At 30.7% G+C, this 17,030-nt stretch overlaps 1 protein-coding gene across 2 annotated transcripts; it reads left to right on the forward strand.

Moving 5' to 3' along the window:
• Window positions 1-1,017: 1,017 nt before the first annotated feature.
• LOC126743318 (telomeric repeat-binding factor 2-interacting protein 1-like) lies at window positions 1,018-11,591 on the forward strand. 2 transcript variants are annotated; one of them, XM_050450349.1, is made up of 11 exons: window positions 1,018-1,428; window positions 5,528-5,656; window positions 5,733-5,824; window positions 5,890-5,982; window positions 6,108-6,322; window positions 6,389-6,678; window positions 10,161-10,265; window positions 10,319-10,377; window positions 10,567-10,738; window positions 10,901-10,974; window positions 11,428-11,591. In XM_050450349.1, exons 1-11 carry the CDS (start codon window positions 1,220-1,222, stop codon window positions 11,481-11,483), a joined length of 1,494 nt encoding a protein of 497 aa, XP_050306306.1. In that variant the 5' UTR covers window positions 1,018-1,219; the 3' UTR covers window positions 11,484-11,591. The 2 variants fall into 2 exon arrangements, with proteins under 2 accessions (XP_050306306.1, XP_050306305.1); XM_050450348.1 differs by having other exon boundaries at window positions 6,108-6,678.
• The last annotated feature ends 5,439 nt before the right edge of the window (window positions 11,592-17,030 follow it).

A 17,030-nucleotide genomic window follows, 5' to 3' on the forward strand; every position in this document is an offset into this window, starting at 1 on the left:
ATTTTTTTGTTTGTTCTGAAGAAGGGTCAATATATATCGAAACATTGGCATTTATTAATTTGTGGTTTAAATTTAAACAAAAATCGATTTTTCTAAAATCAAAAATCGACGGGTGTGAGCGTTCTTATTTTGCAAATTAAGAACCTTTAAAAAATAGCGCTAAAAGTATTAAACAATGGTATTGTACTCGTATCAAAATCTTTGACAAGCTGTCATACTGCTAAAACTCAAGTTAGCAATTTCAAACTTGGCAGTTGTAACTAGAATAAAAAGACCTTTAAAATAAGCTGTGACTTGACCTCTACTGCTAATTATGATTTTGAGAGTGGTTGCAACTCCCGCCAAGGGGTTGATGTTAAGGGGTTGAAAATATTTGAAAAAATTGTCCCCTTAAAATCAAAAATCAGCAGCATTTTTGCAAAAGCATTTTTTACATTTTTTGTGAAAAAGGGCCCCAAACCTTGCTGAACTGGTTTCGATGGGCCACCCTGTAAAAGAACTGACCCCTAATACTTATGTAGGTTCTTACACTTACCTATAATATAAGATTACACAATACTTAAACATTGCGACACTGGGTAAAATTATATCGCAATCTAACTTGCATCCACAAAACTCTGGTGAACCCAGAAAAATGTCTACAGTGGTGTAAACTGTAAATATCGTAAAACTTTAAAAATCCCTAGAAGCTACAAACAACATTGCCTATTTGGACGTGGTTTGGAGGGTTATGCTAGGAAGCTAGAACTTAAAGGATGCTATCCTTCAAGGTCTAGCTTCCTTACTAGTTTGAATGTTAAGACACAGACTTAGGTTTTTTCCTTTATTTTAGTTATTTTTAAAGGGTACGAATGCAAGAAAGTGAAAAATAATACAAGTCTACATTGAAATCTCGCATTTGCCATCGTGACGTCCGTTTCCGTTTGTTCGTTCCGTTCCGCCTTTTTATTGCCATTAGAATTTACCATTACGATTTTATGACGTAATGTCAGCCGTCAATATTGTCAAAATATCCATAACAATGGGAAAAGAAATATCAACAGTCAACAAAAATTTTTAAAAGCATAAAAGTATTGTTATTATACAAACATACAAATTTAAATTATCCTTGTATTATATTTAACTTCTCTAAGCTCAAACGTTAATAAAGGGTGAAATAATATTCTTTACCTAATTTTAAAAACACCTTTTTAAATATTTTTTCTTTATAAATATAAATATGGGCAATGCAGAAAAGCATTTAAGACTTCCATATACTGTATCTGAGGAAAGAGACATAATTCGATATATCATTGACAATGATTTTGCTTCAGAAGTTGGGGGCAACACTTTATGGCAAAAAATGGAAGCAGATGGAGTGTGTCCTGAAAGAACATGGCAAAGTATGAAAAATCGTTTTAAGAGATCCATCATAGCAGATCTTAACAGGTACTTATAATGCATTTTCTACACTAAAGTATTTTACAAAGTGCACTGTTTGCAATATTTTTATTCTTGCAATAAGCTTCTGACAATAGGTTTAAATTAGAAATTGTAATTCATTTAATAAAAATACAATTTTACACATTACTATTATATTATGTTTTTGCTCTCCATCTTTATTTATTTGTATTTATAACTTGTACATATTTCAAATATATTGCAAATTATTAGCTAACATTATATAACTATTATGCACATAGGTGCTTACCTTAAGTATTTGTACTTTTACTACATAATAATTTTAGAAATCTTGCATGTTTTTAACACAATTTTGAAAGGTAATTTTTTGTTCATTTTACTTTTGGACACTTCTTAGAATTAAAGTAATAATGATTAAAGCTAGTTAATAGTAAACCTAGTTGAGTAATAGTGACAAATTTGATGTTATCAATAAAAGTAAATTTCTTCAAGTTGTCTACAATTATTTGCAGCTATTTTTATATAGCTTCTATTTTTAAGTACCTTTTATGTTTTTCAGAATTAGGTTATAGAATTTTAAAGCAGAATAATCTACAAATCTCTGGTTATTATTTTTGTTTGTCATTGGTATACTTAAAAGATTATTTGTAATACTTCTTGTGCTGTATTTGTGATTAACATGTTGCCATCTGTTAAAGTTTTTAAAAAGATAGTTACAAATGGTGTAAATATATATAGTAATAATGTTAGTTATTTCAGTATTATTCAGTTTATGAGTCATATAACCATATAATCCAGGTTTTTATAGAATAATTATGAGTACCATAGAATGGGGTTACAATGTGCCTGCATGTGTCAAAATGTGCCACTGTGTGTGTATTCACACAGACATTTGAATTTTTCAAATTTTTGACATCATTATTACCACAGCTACAGTATCAGACAAAAATAGAGCGACAATACAGTTTTTTTCTTTTATTAAAAAACCAAAACCCAAGAAGAATTAAAAGTCAATAAAAAAAATACACTCATTAATCAACATATATTTTTTAGGATTTTTTTAGGATGCTTGTACACAAGATTTTGTTGTCTTACATAATATAGCACATTTTCTTTCTTTCTTTCTTTCTTCTATATTTATTACAGAACATCCCAAATTCTTTTGTATAAAGAAGATCATAAAAAGAAAAAGAAAAGTTAAATATTTCTATACGACAAAAATTAAGTGACACTACAATAAAAATAAAAGAAAACATTATCAGATTGCTCCCTTAATTTTTAGTCCACAAGCCTTTACTTGCGATTACCTGGCGGCACCTTTGAGGCATGGAAGAAATTAAATTACCAATTATATCTTGATCAATTTTTTTCCATATATTTTTAATTTCTTCAAAAATGTACTCTTTGTTTTTATAGGTTTTACTTCTAAGTTGCCTATCCACAATTTCCCACAGGTTTTCAATTGGGTTAAGATCGGGCGATTGGGCTGGCCACTGCAATATGACGAACATATTGAACACCATCACTTTTATACAAATTAAACTTTGACTCATCACTAAAAAGTACTTTTTTCCATTGCTCTGGTGTCCAGTGAGCATGTTGTTCTGCAAACAGAAGATGTGCTTTAATATTCTTCTTACTAAGAAATGGTGTTTTGGCAAGTTTGCATGCTTTTAAGCCTGCTTTAACTAGTCTGTGCTGTATCGTTTGAGAGGAGACATTAGAGCCCCCAGCTTCAGCCAGAATTTGCTTTGCTAACAGAAAAGGATTTGCCTGGGAGATCCCTTTAATTTTTCTATCCAGTTTCTTTGAAGTTTTTCTTGGTCTACCCGTCTGTTTTCGGTTAACTACTTTTCCTCTAATTCAATAGCTCTGAATGGTCCTCGACACAACAGATTTTGAAACCCTTAGTTTTTGTTTTATTACGTATTGTGGTGTTCCCATCTTATACGATGCAATAATTCTTTCTTTAAGATCAATAGAAACACTTTTACCACGAGGCATTTTTAAACAGAATATAGATTTGGTACCTACCAAAACCGATGTTTATCTACTAATGGACTGGTATGAACAATATCGATCAAGTCGCTTTATTTTTGTGCATGAAAAAATGCATAAAAACATACAACAATTTACTAATCTCTTGCTATTCATCACAAGAGGCAAAGAATGTTTAAATATGGTTAACAAAGGTATATACTGATACTACAAAATTGTTCCTAATTATACGAGGTACAGTCACAAAGTTTTTTAGGAATATTATAGCGTCGCTTAATGTTTGTCCGATACTGTATAAGGTCTGATTATGCCACTTGACCTTCTTTATTGAATATGCATTGAAAACCAATGTGGTATAGTATAGATGGTATAGATGCCTAGATATCTCTCTCATCGCAATGACCTCAAAAATTCTAGAAATATGTATAGCAAAAACAAATAGTTTTTGCCATATTATTATATACATAGAGTATTTTTAAATATATAATTTATTTTATGAAAGTCAATTTGGATTTCAAAACAATACAAATACTGCTTTGGGTATCCTTGACTTAATTTCCAGTATAAAAAATTCATTTGAGGACCACCAGTATAACTCTGTCTTGTTTTGCATTTCAAATGTAGACATCCTTATTAAACAATATGAATTTGAATTTGAAAAGCTGAGTCCAAAATGTGCCACAAAAAAACAAGTTTTTCAAAGAACTAAACTTATTTTGATAATTTCTTTTAAGGGACATTATATATTTAAATTTTTACCAGCAATATTTTCATATCATAAAAATCTGGAAAAATGGCACATTTTGACCATGCTTTACAGTATGCAATTTTGTATTGTTTTTAAAGGGTTAATAAGAGTATTATAGGCACCACCCTAGACTATTATTCCATAGAAGAATAATCATTCTTCTAGCAATTTATAAAAAGCAACAAGCAGTTTGTGGCTTAAAAATTCTTAGACTAAATTGAATTTGTGAACTAAAAACCTAATTTTTAAACTCAAACTGGAAATGGCTTTATACATAAAAATAGATACTGGTATTTAGTACATGCATAATGGAGGAATCTGATTTCTCTAGTTACTTAAAGCAGTTTTTCTTGCCCAGAATTTCTTCCTCTACACAATAACAATATAGCCAAAAAATCAAAACATTATAATGGTAGAATTAGAAAACCTATATTAGGTACATATATAATAAAATATGCATATAGAATTTTTTTTTTCATTAAAACAACATCTAAAATTAAGAAAAAATCTTTCATATTTAAAATTACTTTCTTCTATGTTTTACATATTTGTGATGTCATGAGGAAACTTATCCCACTACAGTACAAATTGAAGTCTAAATCAAAGTGTAATTTTAATATGTTGTACAAATTAGAATTTGAAATATGTTTAATAAATATTAGATTTTTATTGAGGAGAAAATCTGCTTTGCAGTCCATAATTATTTTAACTTTTTTGGTATCTGTGTGAAACTTTTAAGGAGTATAAAATGCACAGGCAGAACTTACAAAGGGAAACTTAGAATTACAATTCTCACAAACTTTTGATGTGTTGTATAGCATTAACATCTCCAGTAGTGACACTGAAACTACATGCCCATACATACATTGCCATACTTATATTTTAATAAGTATTAAGTAAAAAAATGGGAAATTATAAAGGGTCATGGTAATTTAAAAGTAAATTGCAATTCTTAATCTGTTAATCTTTAATTATTGCATTTAATAAATTAAGATTAATTTACTTATTAGTTATTTATTATGATTACTTTAAATTACTTACCAAATTATAACACCATAAGCTTTTAAATCAGATCATTGTTTATCTATCTGGATACAAGAAAAGTGTCTTAAAGTTCATATTGAATAAAGAGGAATAAAAAAATAGGGAGTTATTTCTATGCATTAATAATTTAAAAAATATCCATATTTTATATTTGGACAGCTTTCAATTATCCGATAATGTTAGAAAACTGTTCAAACTCTTTATTGGAAAAAAATTGGAACAATTTCAAAACAAATTAAATCAGAACATAGAAAGAGTCACTTTAAAAAAAAATTACTTTGGCATTTAATTCATCTATATGTTATTTGGTTTAATTTAATTTATATTTTTTTATAGGCCACAATATGAAATTACTCCCAAAGAACTCAATATGCTAAAGCAGGTATGGAAGTTCCAGATCAATAACACAATGAAGCCACATTTAAAAAACATTAGTCAAAGGAGATCACCCCCACAAAAGAAAATGTAAGTAATTCTAATTAATGTAATTTAGTTCATACAGTATAGGGGACATGTTGTATGAATATTATTTTGATTGTAGATCACCTAAAAACAAATCAAACAAGAGATGGATTACACCCATATGTTCAAGTAGTGATGAGGAACGCAATACTAGAAAAGAATCTGAAAGAGGTATGGCTAAGGCTAATAATAAGCAAATATTTTCTAATGTTTTGTCTTTTACCTCAATAAATTAGGAGCTGAAAAAAATAAAGCAAATGGGGGATGGCTTAATCACATAATTTCCAGTAGTGATGAGGAAAAAGATGGTAGAAAAAGGTCTGAAATAGGTAATAACCAGATACATAAGCATTATTTAAAAAAAAAATTTTAACCAATTGTATCATCAAGCATTAAGTTAATTAGGATTCTCAAGTTAGCTCTCAGGTAAATAAAATATCTCTTTTACAAATAGGCAAGAAATCCAAAGAAGAAATGTCATCTACAGAAAGTGTAGAGAGGACTCGTTCAAAGGGTTTTAGTGCAATTTTAAATATTGAAAAATCTCCATCATCACAACCAGAATTGAGCAAAGCAAAGGAACCCATTGACAAGGATGTTGAAAAATCCCAGCCAGGTGTATCAAATATTCAAAGCACTCAAAGGAAAATATCTTCAAGAACTGAATCAGTGAGTGGTGACTCAAATAGTGGTAGCATAGCCAGGAATAAGAATTTATGTATGACAAAATCTCAGGGAACCAAAGTCAGATCCAAGCTCACCTCTGAAGCTATTCCAAAACATTCAGGTGATGACTCAAGTGTTAATAACGTTCAAACAGAAAAGGAAAAATTGCAAAATAAAGAAAGTCCTACAGATGGTGATTCGCGCTCAAACATAAATAATGGCGCAAAAAACACTGAAAATCAAATAGACCAGGAAAAACAATGTCAAGGATCAAAACAGCCTTCAATAACAAGTGAGTCTTCTGAAGAGCTCTCAATGAAGACAATTGGGAAGGCAAATGGTTATATCAGTAATATAGGGTATGTATGGATTATTGTTGTTAAATAGAAGTGTAAATATTAACAAAATCAAAATCTCTTAAGATTTATAAATAATGGATGAATTATAAAATGAAATAAGAGGTCTATATAATTACCGTTGATACTTCCTTATTCACAAAAGTTGTAATTTTATTTTAAATATCTACTTATGAAACTGTTTTTTTCTTATCAAGACATTGTACTTTTCTCGTTTTTTAATTACTCATATATTAGATTAAAACCTTAAATGGGATAAATCTAGTTTTATCTGGATAGATTGGTAATTAACGAATTCACGTGCAAACAGCAAGTAAATTTTTAATAACTTCATGGTTTATCTGGATAATACTAGATCTGATCTAGTGCTAGTCGGCCAAAATGGTACATTTGACATTTTTTCCAAAAAAAATAGTAGTAATTATAAAAATAAAGCAGACAAGTGTCTGTTTTATTTATAAGATAAAGAAATTAGTAATTTTTAATAAAAAACGGAGGTAAAGTAGCAATTTGAAGTAAAGATTTTTTTTCCAGTGATACTTTATCAATGTCGAGTTTGTTCACACATCTTGTAAGCTGGTTTTTCTGGAACACAACAGATGGAAATTAAAATTACTGACCTTGTTTTTATACAACTGAATAGACTCCTTCTTTTGACACAATTTTAGCTAACATAAATTGGGATACTCTAGAGATTGTTCCATCTGACAAGAAGGCTAAAGCTTTTATTCAAATGTATCAAGATAGTAATATGCAGCAGCCAACCAATAGAGTTAGTTACAAATTGGAACATTTGACCACCTCATTAAAGAAACAGTGAGTGAAGGTGTCAAAAAAATTAACAAGGAATCAAGTCCAGGACTAGACAGAGTACCTAAAATCTTTCTTCAAGGCTGAACTGAAACACAAAGTCCAGTGTTAGCTGCAGCGATGCAAGAGTGTATAGAGGTAGGAAAGATTCCAGGTCAATGGAAACTTTCTACACTAACAATGCCACTCAAAAATGGAAACAGACCTAAACCAGAAAGTTACCGTCCAATCAGTCTATCGTAGTTGTAATCCTCAAATGCATGGAATAGTTGTCCAAGAATTAACAATCTTCTTTCTGGAGAATAATCTAGTAGCACCATTACAGCCATATAAGTCCATATTCTCAAACGCTCTACTACAATAAATAGAATGTCTAAATGATTAAAAATCATGATAGCAGTCAGCCAACAATCGTTAGAAGTCCCACACAACTTGTTATTAATAAAATTCTAACAATTTCAAGTAAGAGAATCCCTACTGAATATTATTGCTGATATGCTAACAAATAGATACTACCAAGTGAAAGTGAATGGAATCATGTCAGATAACCATCTCGTAACAAGCGGAGTCATCCAGGGGTCGGTATTGGGGCCATTACTGTTTATTGTGTGTCTTATTGAGCTTGTAAATATCAAAGATGCAACAGTTGAACTTTTTGCTGTTGATACTAAACTATATGCACAACCTTTTCCTCATGCAGAGCAGCTAAAAATAGATCTTTAGACAGTAGAAGCATGGTCAGAAATCGAAATGCACAGCACTTAGAATCGGACCAAACAATCCAAACAGGATGACCTAGGAATAGCAGATTTCAAATGGGCAAATCATATTGTGAAAATGGCAAAAGAAGCTAACTCGACAATGAAGATCTATAAAAGTTATTTAAGGCCAAAACTTGAGTATGTAGTTCCAGTGTGGAAGCAATTTAATATCAAAGATATAGAAATATTGGAGAGGGTATAAAGAAGAATAACAAAAATCCTTTTATCTAAGAACATATCTGTTTTCATTTCTTTACTCCAGTAAGGAAAATTGTGAACATTTGGGTCATTATTTAAGGTAACTAACCTCCGTAAAACAAACATTTCCTAAAAAATCCCTGTGGTTATTCGCCCGTTCCATACCTTCAAAACAGAAATCTACTCTTTGGATTTCATCGCCTTTCCTTAGTTCCTGATGTTTTTGATATTTAAAGGAATGGTATTTGTATTTTTTCATTCTGCGCAATACTGTACTATGATCCTTTCCTATAACTTCTCCAAGAGTTTTGCTGCTAATTCCTTTATTTTCTTCAACACGAAGTAACATTTCAAAATATGAATTATATTCTCCAACTCTGCCATCATTACTGTTTGGCTCTGAGCATTTGTATTTACTAATTACTATACCCTTAGTCTCAAAATTATTAACAATATTTGGCACTGTTGTTTTACTTGGAAAATGCCTATAAGGGAAAGTCACAGAGAACATTTTAAAGACATTTCGAAAACTATTCCCCATGTAGTACCACTTAATCATAGTTCTTTTCTCTTGATTAGTGTAATAATTATTCATACTGACCACTAAATAAAAAGATACTAATAACATTTTGATAATTTGGCGATTCGGTTTCATCTGTTACTTTTTTTTTAAATAAATCCTAAATCGCTTATTAGAAAGTATTGAAATTTGATATGGTGGCTTACTCGCAACTTTAAAAAAGTCTAATACAGTTTTTCTGTGAAATATATGAGGGAGCCAATATTTGAAAGTATCATAATTTATATGGGATTTCCTATAGCCAGCTTGGCGATGCACCACCCGGTATAATTGTGAAATTAGAAATATCCCGAAGCAGAAGCCCTAAGGTGATAAATTGTATGCCCTTTAAAATGATTTATGACACTATAGGATAGCCCTTTGATATACCAAAGTATGCCATCGATGAAATATTCATTATTATCAGACATTTTAGCTCACTATTCACTAGTACGTGAACCGATTTAATTTTTTTTTTGGTTTAACGGTTCAATACACATTTTAATGCTACTCACAATGATGTGTCATACGATGGGGTTTCCATTTGACATATCAAAGTGAGGTTAGCTGGAGGTGCAAATATATAGTTAATTGTCCCCCTGTTTATCTAGATTGACGTGTTTTAAATTTTTAGTTAAGAGGAGATTTGTTCCTTTTCCGTCCATAATTCAGCTTTTATACGTGTTATTCTAGTATTATCTAATATTTTTTAGTTGTAACATACACAAATATTTAAAAAAATATATACAAGATTTTAATAAAAGTTTGACCAGTTTAATAACAAATATCTTCTAAACAGTTACTTTTAATGAATTTTGAGAACGCAAGAAATTAACAGAAAATCATAAGTTTCTATTAAAATATTATGAGTTATTACAGTTTTTCCCTTGTTAACAGTTTTTTATTTAAATGTAGCTAAAAATTACCTTCCAAACTATTTGTAAGAGTGTCGAATTTATTAAATCTCTGCCATATATTTTTAGAAACCAATGAACGAATGTTGAGATGTAAATAATACGCTTAGATGACACACTTAATCATTTTTTTATGAATGTATGCTTAATAGTTGTACGAAGATTTGTAAACAATGTTGTTTTTCACATTTGATAGCAAATAATAGAAGAAGGCAAAATTGCAAAAATATAAACATTTTACAGGGCACACTGTACACGGACCCCGCAAAAACTGGGTTGGGTTGGGAAAAAATTGAATGATGAAAGTCCTAAAAGAAGTTCTAGATCCGCAGCTGTAACGGAAAAAAGGTAAAATGTGTGTTTACGTATACTATAAGCAACCCATTTTATTTTCGTCTTAGGTCTCTTTCGGAAAATGCATCACCCCGAAGACGAAGAAGACAAAAGATAAACTCCCAAGGTAAGATGTTTGTTTAAAAATATTTTAATTATGTTATATATTTTTTACATACAATTTTATTTCTTTACATGGTTTTTACAACGCTGCTTCTTTTCTATTTGCCTTATTATGCCCCTTATTATGAGCGGTAAAGGATAAAGGATTTAATCCTGCCCTAAGCACTATTATGATTTTTTTCTATATTTCTAGTGGCAAAATGGTTGACTTCAGATGAGGATGATGATGATAGCGTTGATACTGACAAATCGAATCCGAGTACCCCTGAGCAAAGCCATACAGCAATAATACTTAAAGACCTACAAAGGCAAAAAAATGTTGAAATAAAAAGGATTAAAGCGCATGAACTTAGAGCAAGTCAAGAGTAAGTTAAATATCACCAATTCAAGTGAAGGAATTAGGGCATGAAATATTTGTTCATTATATTTATTTCATTTATACTTATAATAGTTTTTCGTACATTTACGATGCTATCCTTTATGCAATTGGCATTTCTACATATTATATGAATTTATCTTCTTATTAGGGAGCAATTAATAAAAGCCGCGAGGGATTTCAAGAAAAATCAACGATTGAAGATTAATCCCTTTGCTATTGGAGGTGAGTTACGAAATACGCACTATAATACTTATTCATAAAATTTGAACAATAGTTTTTCACCCTATAACGTCATAAATGGCTTATGATGATAGAGTCAAGCCCAAATGAATGTCAATCAATATTATTTCATTCTGTCTTTGATATCTTTAAATAAAAAGTAAAGAAATATATTTAAAAAGAATGTCCCGAATACTACCCATTTTTTATAAAAAATAATGTTTCACGTGCAAAAGATACTTAGATTTAATAAAAATTATTTTAATTACGCTTTCTGTCGTTTTTAAAGTAATAATAAATTATTTGAGTTTGAACTCTTAAAAATCAGATCCTGATATGTAAGATTTGCCGGCCGCAAGGCAGATATAATAAGTATTTTTACTAGACTGAATAGAATTTAAAAATATTACTTGGTGATAAAAACATTACCTGTACTAAAGTGAATTTTAATTTTAGCTCAACATTTCTCAAAATTAAAGGACGTGGAAATCAGACCTTTATGGCCGGGCTGACATTGCCAAATTTCAACAGAGTACCATTTAGTAACTACTTTTATATATTCTTTTTTTTGCCTTGAAATATTAAATTATTAAATAAATTCCTACTTTTAAGGATCAGGCCAGTCGATGTTGTTTTTTGCTTTCCTATTTCAGTTGTAAGTATATTCTCTAGAATGGTAGAGAACGTAATAAAAAAAAGAATGATAAAATTTATTAATGCTCATCAGTTATTTGACAATTTTCAATATGGTTTTATAAAGAAAAACCGTAGCACACTGCTGCTGTTGGATTTCGTTGACTCTATCTCAAGAGCCTTAGATAATAAACAGATTGTTGTCTTCATTAATTTGAGAAAGGCTTTTCATGTGGTAAGTATAAATATTTTATTAAAAAAAACTATCAAATATATGGTTTAGAGGTGTTGTGTATAAATAAATAAAAACATATTTGCTTGATAGACAGCAGTATGTAAAAGTAAAAAAACACAAGTAGTGAATGTCTCTCAAGTAGTTATAGTTTGTCACAGGGGTCAGTCCCTTTGTTATACTCTATTTATGTACTTATTAAATGCGATAATTTAAAGGCAAGATATTTCACCTTTGCAGATGACACTCTTCTACTTTACAGTGGAACGGATGAACTAGCTCTCAATAATCATATAAACGATGACCTAAATATCTGCCTTGAATGACTTTTCTCAAATAAATAAAAAATTAATATTGATAAGACCAAGTATATTGTATTTGAACTGAAAATAAACTTAGAAATGGCCTTAATTTAAATATTATTGGGGTATCTTTAGAAAAGGTGCCTTTTGTAAGATATTTGGGATTGATTATGACTGAAAGCTTGAACTGGGGACAACACAGGACCAGAATCTTGAAAAAAATAGTTTCCATGATTTCTGTACTGTATAAGATTAAAAACTGGTTGACCAAGAAAAGTAAGTTCAAGGTTTATAACGCCTGACTTTTCCTGACACACTTTAGATGCTTTTTGCCAATTTGGGGTATGTGTGGTCAAACTAATTTTAGTAAAGCATAAATATTACAAAACATAATTGTTAAAATGTTGTTTAACTATGATTGGTTCACTAGTACCAACACAATTTTTTTAGAATTAAATTTACATAAGTTAAAAGAAGTTTTTGAAAAGAACAATGTAAAATGATTTATAAGATTCTACATGGTCAGCAAAGAAGTAACATAAAGATTAGATGTTACTGTGATGTGCATAATTACCATACACAAGGTCTCAACATAATATTTATCAAATCACTAGGACTAATATAAGCTTAAGAAATCTGATTATAGATGCTATTAAAATCTGTAAGAATTTACCTAGATTTTTAAAGGATATTAATTATAATATTTTTCTTCCAAAAATTAAAAGACTTTAAATCTAATAATTAAGTAATATTTATTAAGGAAACTGCTTTTTTTGCGAATTTAATATACATATTTTATTATAATTTGTTAGGCGAGGCCAGTGTTTCAAACACTGATAGGAGGTTTCGCTATGTTTTGAAAATGAACTGTAAACCAATAAATTTGTTAAAATAACGATTTTTCAAAAAAAAATATTTTCAGCGTTGGCAATACTAACTAGGCATCATTTCACGTTTCTAACTGAAAGTTTCACATTTTTAACACCTACCCTATTTAAAATGGTAGCCATTTGAGCACAAATTGTGTTTTTAAAGGTGCAGATCCACGATGAAAGTTTTTCATGAAATTTTTGTGTCATGAGTCAAAAATTTCAAGTTTCATAGTGGAAACACTCTTGAAATATGTGAAATATTGTTAACAATTTCATGACACATTATTTCACGAGACATTTATTTCATGAACAAGTCTCAACGTGTATACGTGATATGCGCCGTGTTTCATTTGAAATATTTTTCCCACTTGCTATACGTGAATTTCACTATTGTCAACAAAACCGATATTCTGTGTTTGTGAGTTCGACTTTGCTTAATGAAAATGAATGAAATAAATGAAAAGAAAAGCGTGTAGTGTCAATTGGTCAAGAGAACTTACATTAAAATTAATTGTCTTAATTTAAATTTAAAATTAATCCATTCGAATTTATGGGATTGCTCATTAGAGCAATATAAAACCGAAATTCTAGTACTCGATTGATGCTATTTCAAATGCTATGGGAATATCAACTCAAGAAGTTAACAGTAAAATTCATAGCCTTCGGTGCCAGCTTCAGAGCATAAATAGAAAACGTAAAAACACTAAAAGCGTTGAGTCTACAGGTGATAATATTGTTATAAAATGTGAGTTTTATGATGCTTTAAGATTTTTGCCAACAACTGGTATCAATGAAACTACAATTGACTCACTGGTAAGTATGTTTTTTTTAATTAAGTTTACAAGGTGCTGCAAAAATAATGGCGAAGACTAATGCACTTATACAGTGAGCCCCAGAAATAATAAATAAATTCATTTAAAATTTAGTGATTTGATTTTTGGAAAAACGGTCGGACCCGTCGAAATAAGTAGAATTCAAAAATTAATTTAAAAAATCGGTATTTCCGTTTAAAAAAATAAAGTTTATGGTCCCAACTTATTTTTTGTCTACCTTGTATATATGAATTTGCCATAGAAAAGACCGCATTAAAAAATAAAAATCAACGGATCCGAGCGTTTTTCCAAAAAAAAATTTCCTGCCGCCATTCACCCGGATGAATATTGCCATTTTGGTAATTTTCAATACCAAAACTGCCATAAGGGGCGTAAAGTCTTTGAGAACGGGTTATTAAAAAATTGTGCAAAACACATATTGCCGACACTATGGGGGAAACTTTTCCTGGGTCCAATTCAATTGGTTTTCTTAAAACACGGAATCTAACTGAAGCTAAACCAAAACAATTTTCAATTATTCGACGTCCACGAGACCCTTGATAATTAAAAACCCTTTGTCCACCATGCATATTTCGAAACGCGTAAGATTGCGACGATAACAAATGGAATAGCCTAGGCTTTGGAATATTTAAACTATTGCTATCTAGTTTTCTTGCCAAGGAGCACGTATTGAAAACTCCTTCATCAGAAATTCGGCCCACGCTTCCAACATTAATGTAGGTGTATAAATTTATAATCAGCGTCGCCCAATGCCATCAAAACAATACTATGCATGCCTTTATAATTAAAATAGAGACTTCCACTATGTTGAGGTGCTTTAATATGTATATGTTTACCATCAAGAGCACCTAAGCAGTTCGGAAAGTTCCATTTATCCTCAAATTGCTGTGAAATCTTTAACCACTCTTCTTCAGTAGTTGGTGTCTGCAAATAAATAAAACATGCTTAAGCAAAAACGTATAATCTAAATAAGTAATAATTTTAGGTACTATGTTCCTGAAACAATGTTTTGTTTTTAGACAAACGAGGACAATATGACTGATGATAACTCACAGAGTAATTTATCAGAAGATCAAGGAAGTAATTATTCAAAGTATAGCAAAGAAGTTTTGCGAGACTCTTCAACGTCAGATGCTTCGAATTACAACACTCCAGTGGCTTCTACATCACGTGTTACCGTCATCTTGTATGTCTCAAGATACAACCACATCTTTAAGCTTGAGAAGAAAGAAAAAAAAAGACCAAGAGCAAGTCTTGCTGGACCGATGTCTTGGAGTTATGTCGAAGACCGCAGATTCCTTTGAAATATTTGGAGACTATGTGACGGATGAATTGCGAAACGTGCATTTGAAAGCTCATGATTTGCAGATGCATGCAAAACGAGAAATACAGCGAATCATTTTAAATATGAATGACAGCTATGAGTCCAGGCTACATAATGATAATTTGTCTCAATCGCAGATGTCTATTAATGAAGATCCAGCCATTTCAAGCGATATTTCTTCACAGTTGCAGCTGCCAACTTAATAAACATTCCTTAACACCTAACTTATAATAAACCTTCACAGTTTCAATCCATTTGTGTAAATAATCCTTTATTGGCACCAGCAGTTAATGATACCCCAGTAGAAGACATTGTCGATGATGAGGATAATGACATTAGTCTTGTGAAGTATTATGAGGAAAGCGGATCTGCTTTATTTAAAATGTAAAAAAACAACTTTTGTAATAAATATAATTTATGGAACTTACATGTAGGTATTCTTCTTTTAGAATATTATAAATTGCGGAGCACACTTCAGGTATTATTCTTGATATAGTACAAACAGGTATAGGAAAAAAATACATAAGTGAGTGGTAGCTATCACCTACAAAAAAAATATATATATTTATCATAAAATCAGTTCTTTAAAAATATTGGCCTTTTTCGGGTTTCTTATTGGGATGTTTCTAGAACGGTTCAAAGCAATTGACTAAATGTCATAGTAATGTCATTAAAATAATAACATTTGTCAATATTTGGTCTGCTGCTTTGAACGGTTCTAAAGCCGTCCCATTGTGAAATACGAAAAGGGCTAATAACTACTTACCTGTTGCTAGAAACCAAAGACTCAGGGCTAATCTCTCAGCTTCTGGAATTGAATTTTGCATGAATGTATTCTGTTTTGCTATCGCAGGTTTTATTTTGCTAAGTAAATACTGAAAATCGGCCGCCGACATCCTGAGAAAATTTTTGTAACACTCCTGATCCTCTAGTTGTAACTTTTCCAATAAGCTAGTCATTAGATTGTGTGTTTCTCTTTGCTTAATCCAATCGCGTACCCAAAATTTATGAGATCTTTTTTTTCGGGAAGCTATTAAATAATAATAAGCTGCAGCTCTTCTTCGATCTTTTTTTGTAACCATCGCTTCTAAATACGCACAAACAATCAAATCACTGGTGGAAACAGCATAATATAGTACAACGTGTCTCATGAACCAAAAATTTCAAACTATCGCGAAAACTTGTGAGTTGAAACCTGTGAAGAAATTTTATCCTCATTGTGAAAACCCATGATGAAATAAATGTCTCATGCAATAAAATTTTTATGACATTTTTATTTCAATGTGGACCTAAATATTTTGTCTCAATGAAAAGATGGAGATGACGCATAAACACTTTGTGCGGTATCTTTCGACAAGTCGATGTTGAGGCGACCAAAATCTGTTGTGTTCAGGAACTATTCAAGAAAGATCATCATTGTTTGAATATTTGATCGTGAAAAAAATTTTTTCGCTCTTAAAACAGTTGCGGAGTATCAAAATCTGTGCATAATATCCTCGTAGGTGACGAATCTTACATTTACGCCTTTGAGCATGAAACCACCGTATTTTAGCCCAGTTAAATCCGACAAAAGTAATTCGTGCACGAAGCATATCTAAACAAATGATTTCCTGTTTCTTCGGAATAACTTGTAATAAGACGTGTGGTAACCATAACATTAGAGCAACATAGAATATTGAATTCCATGGATGGCCCACCAGAATTCAATACCATTAATAAAAAATATTACCTGAATTGCTTGATGAAATAAGGAAACAGAAGTCGGTCATTCCATTACAAAAATTATAAAACATTTCAATACCATACTTTTCATGAATACTAGTAGGTAACAAATTACACGAAGTACAAATCGCATACGCTGTT

The sequence above is a fragment of the Anthonomus grandis genome, chromosome 12 (genome assembly GCF_022605725.1).
Source record: "Anthonomus grandis grandis chromosome 12, icAntGran1.3, whole genome shotgun sequence".
NCBI lineage: Eukaryota > Metazoa > Arthropoda > Insecta > Coleoptera > Curculionidae > Anthonomus > Anthonomus grandis.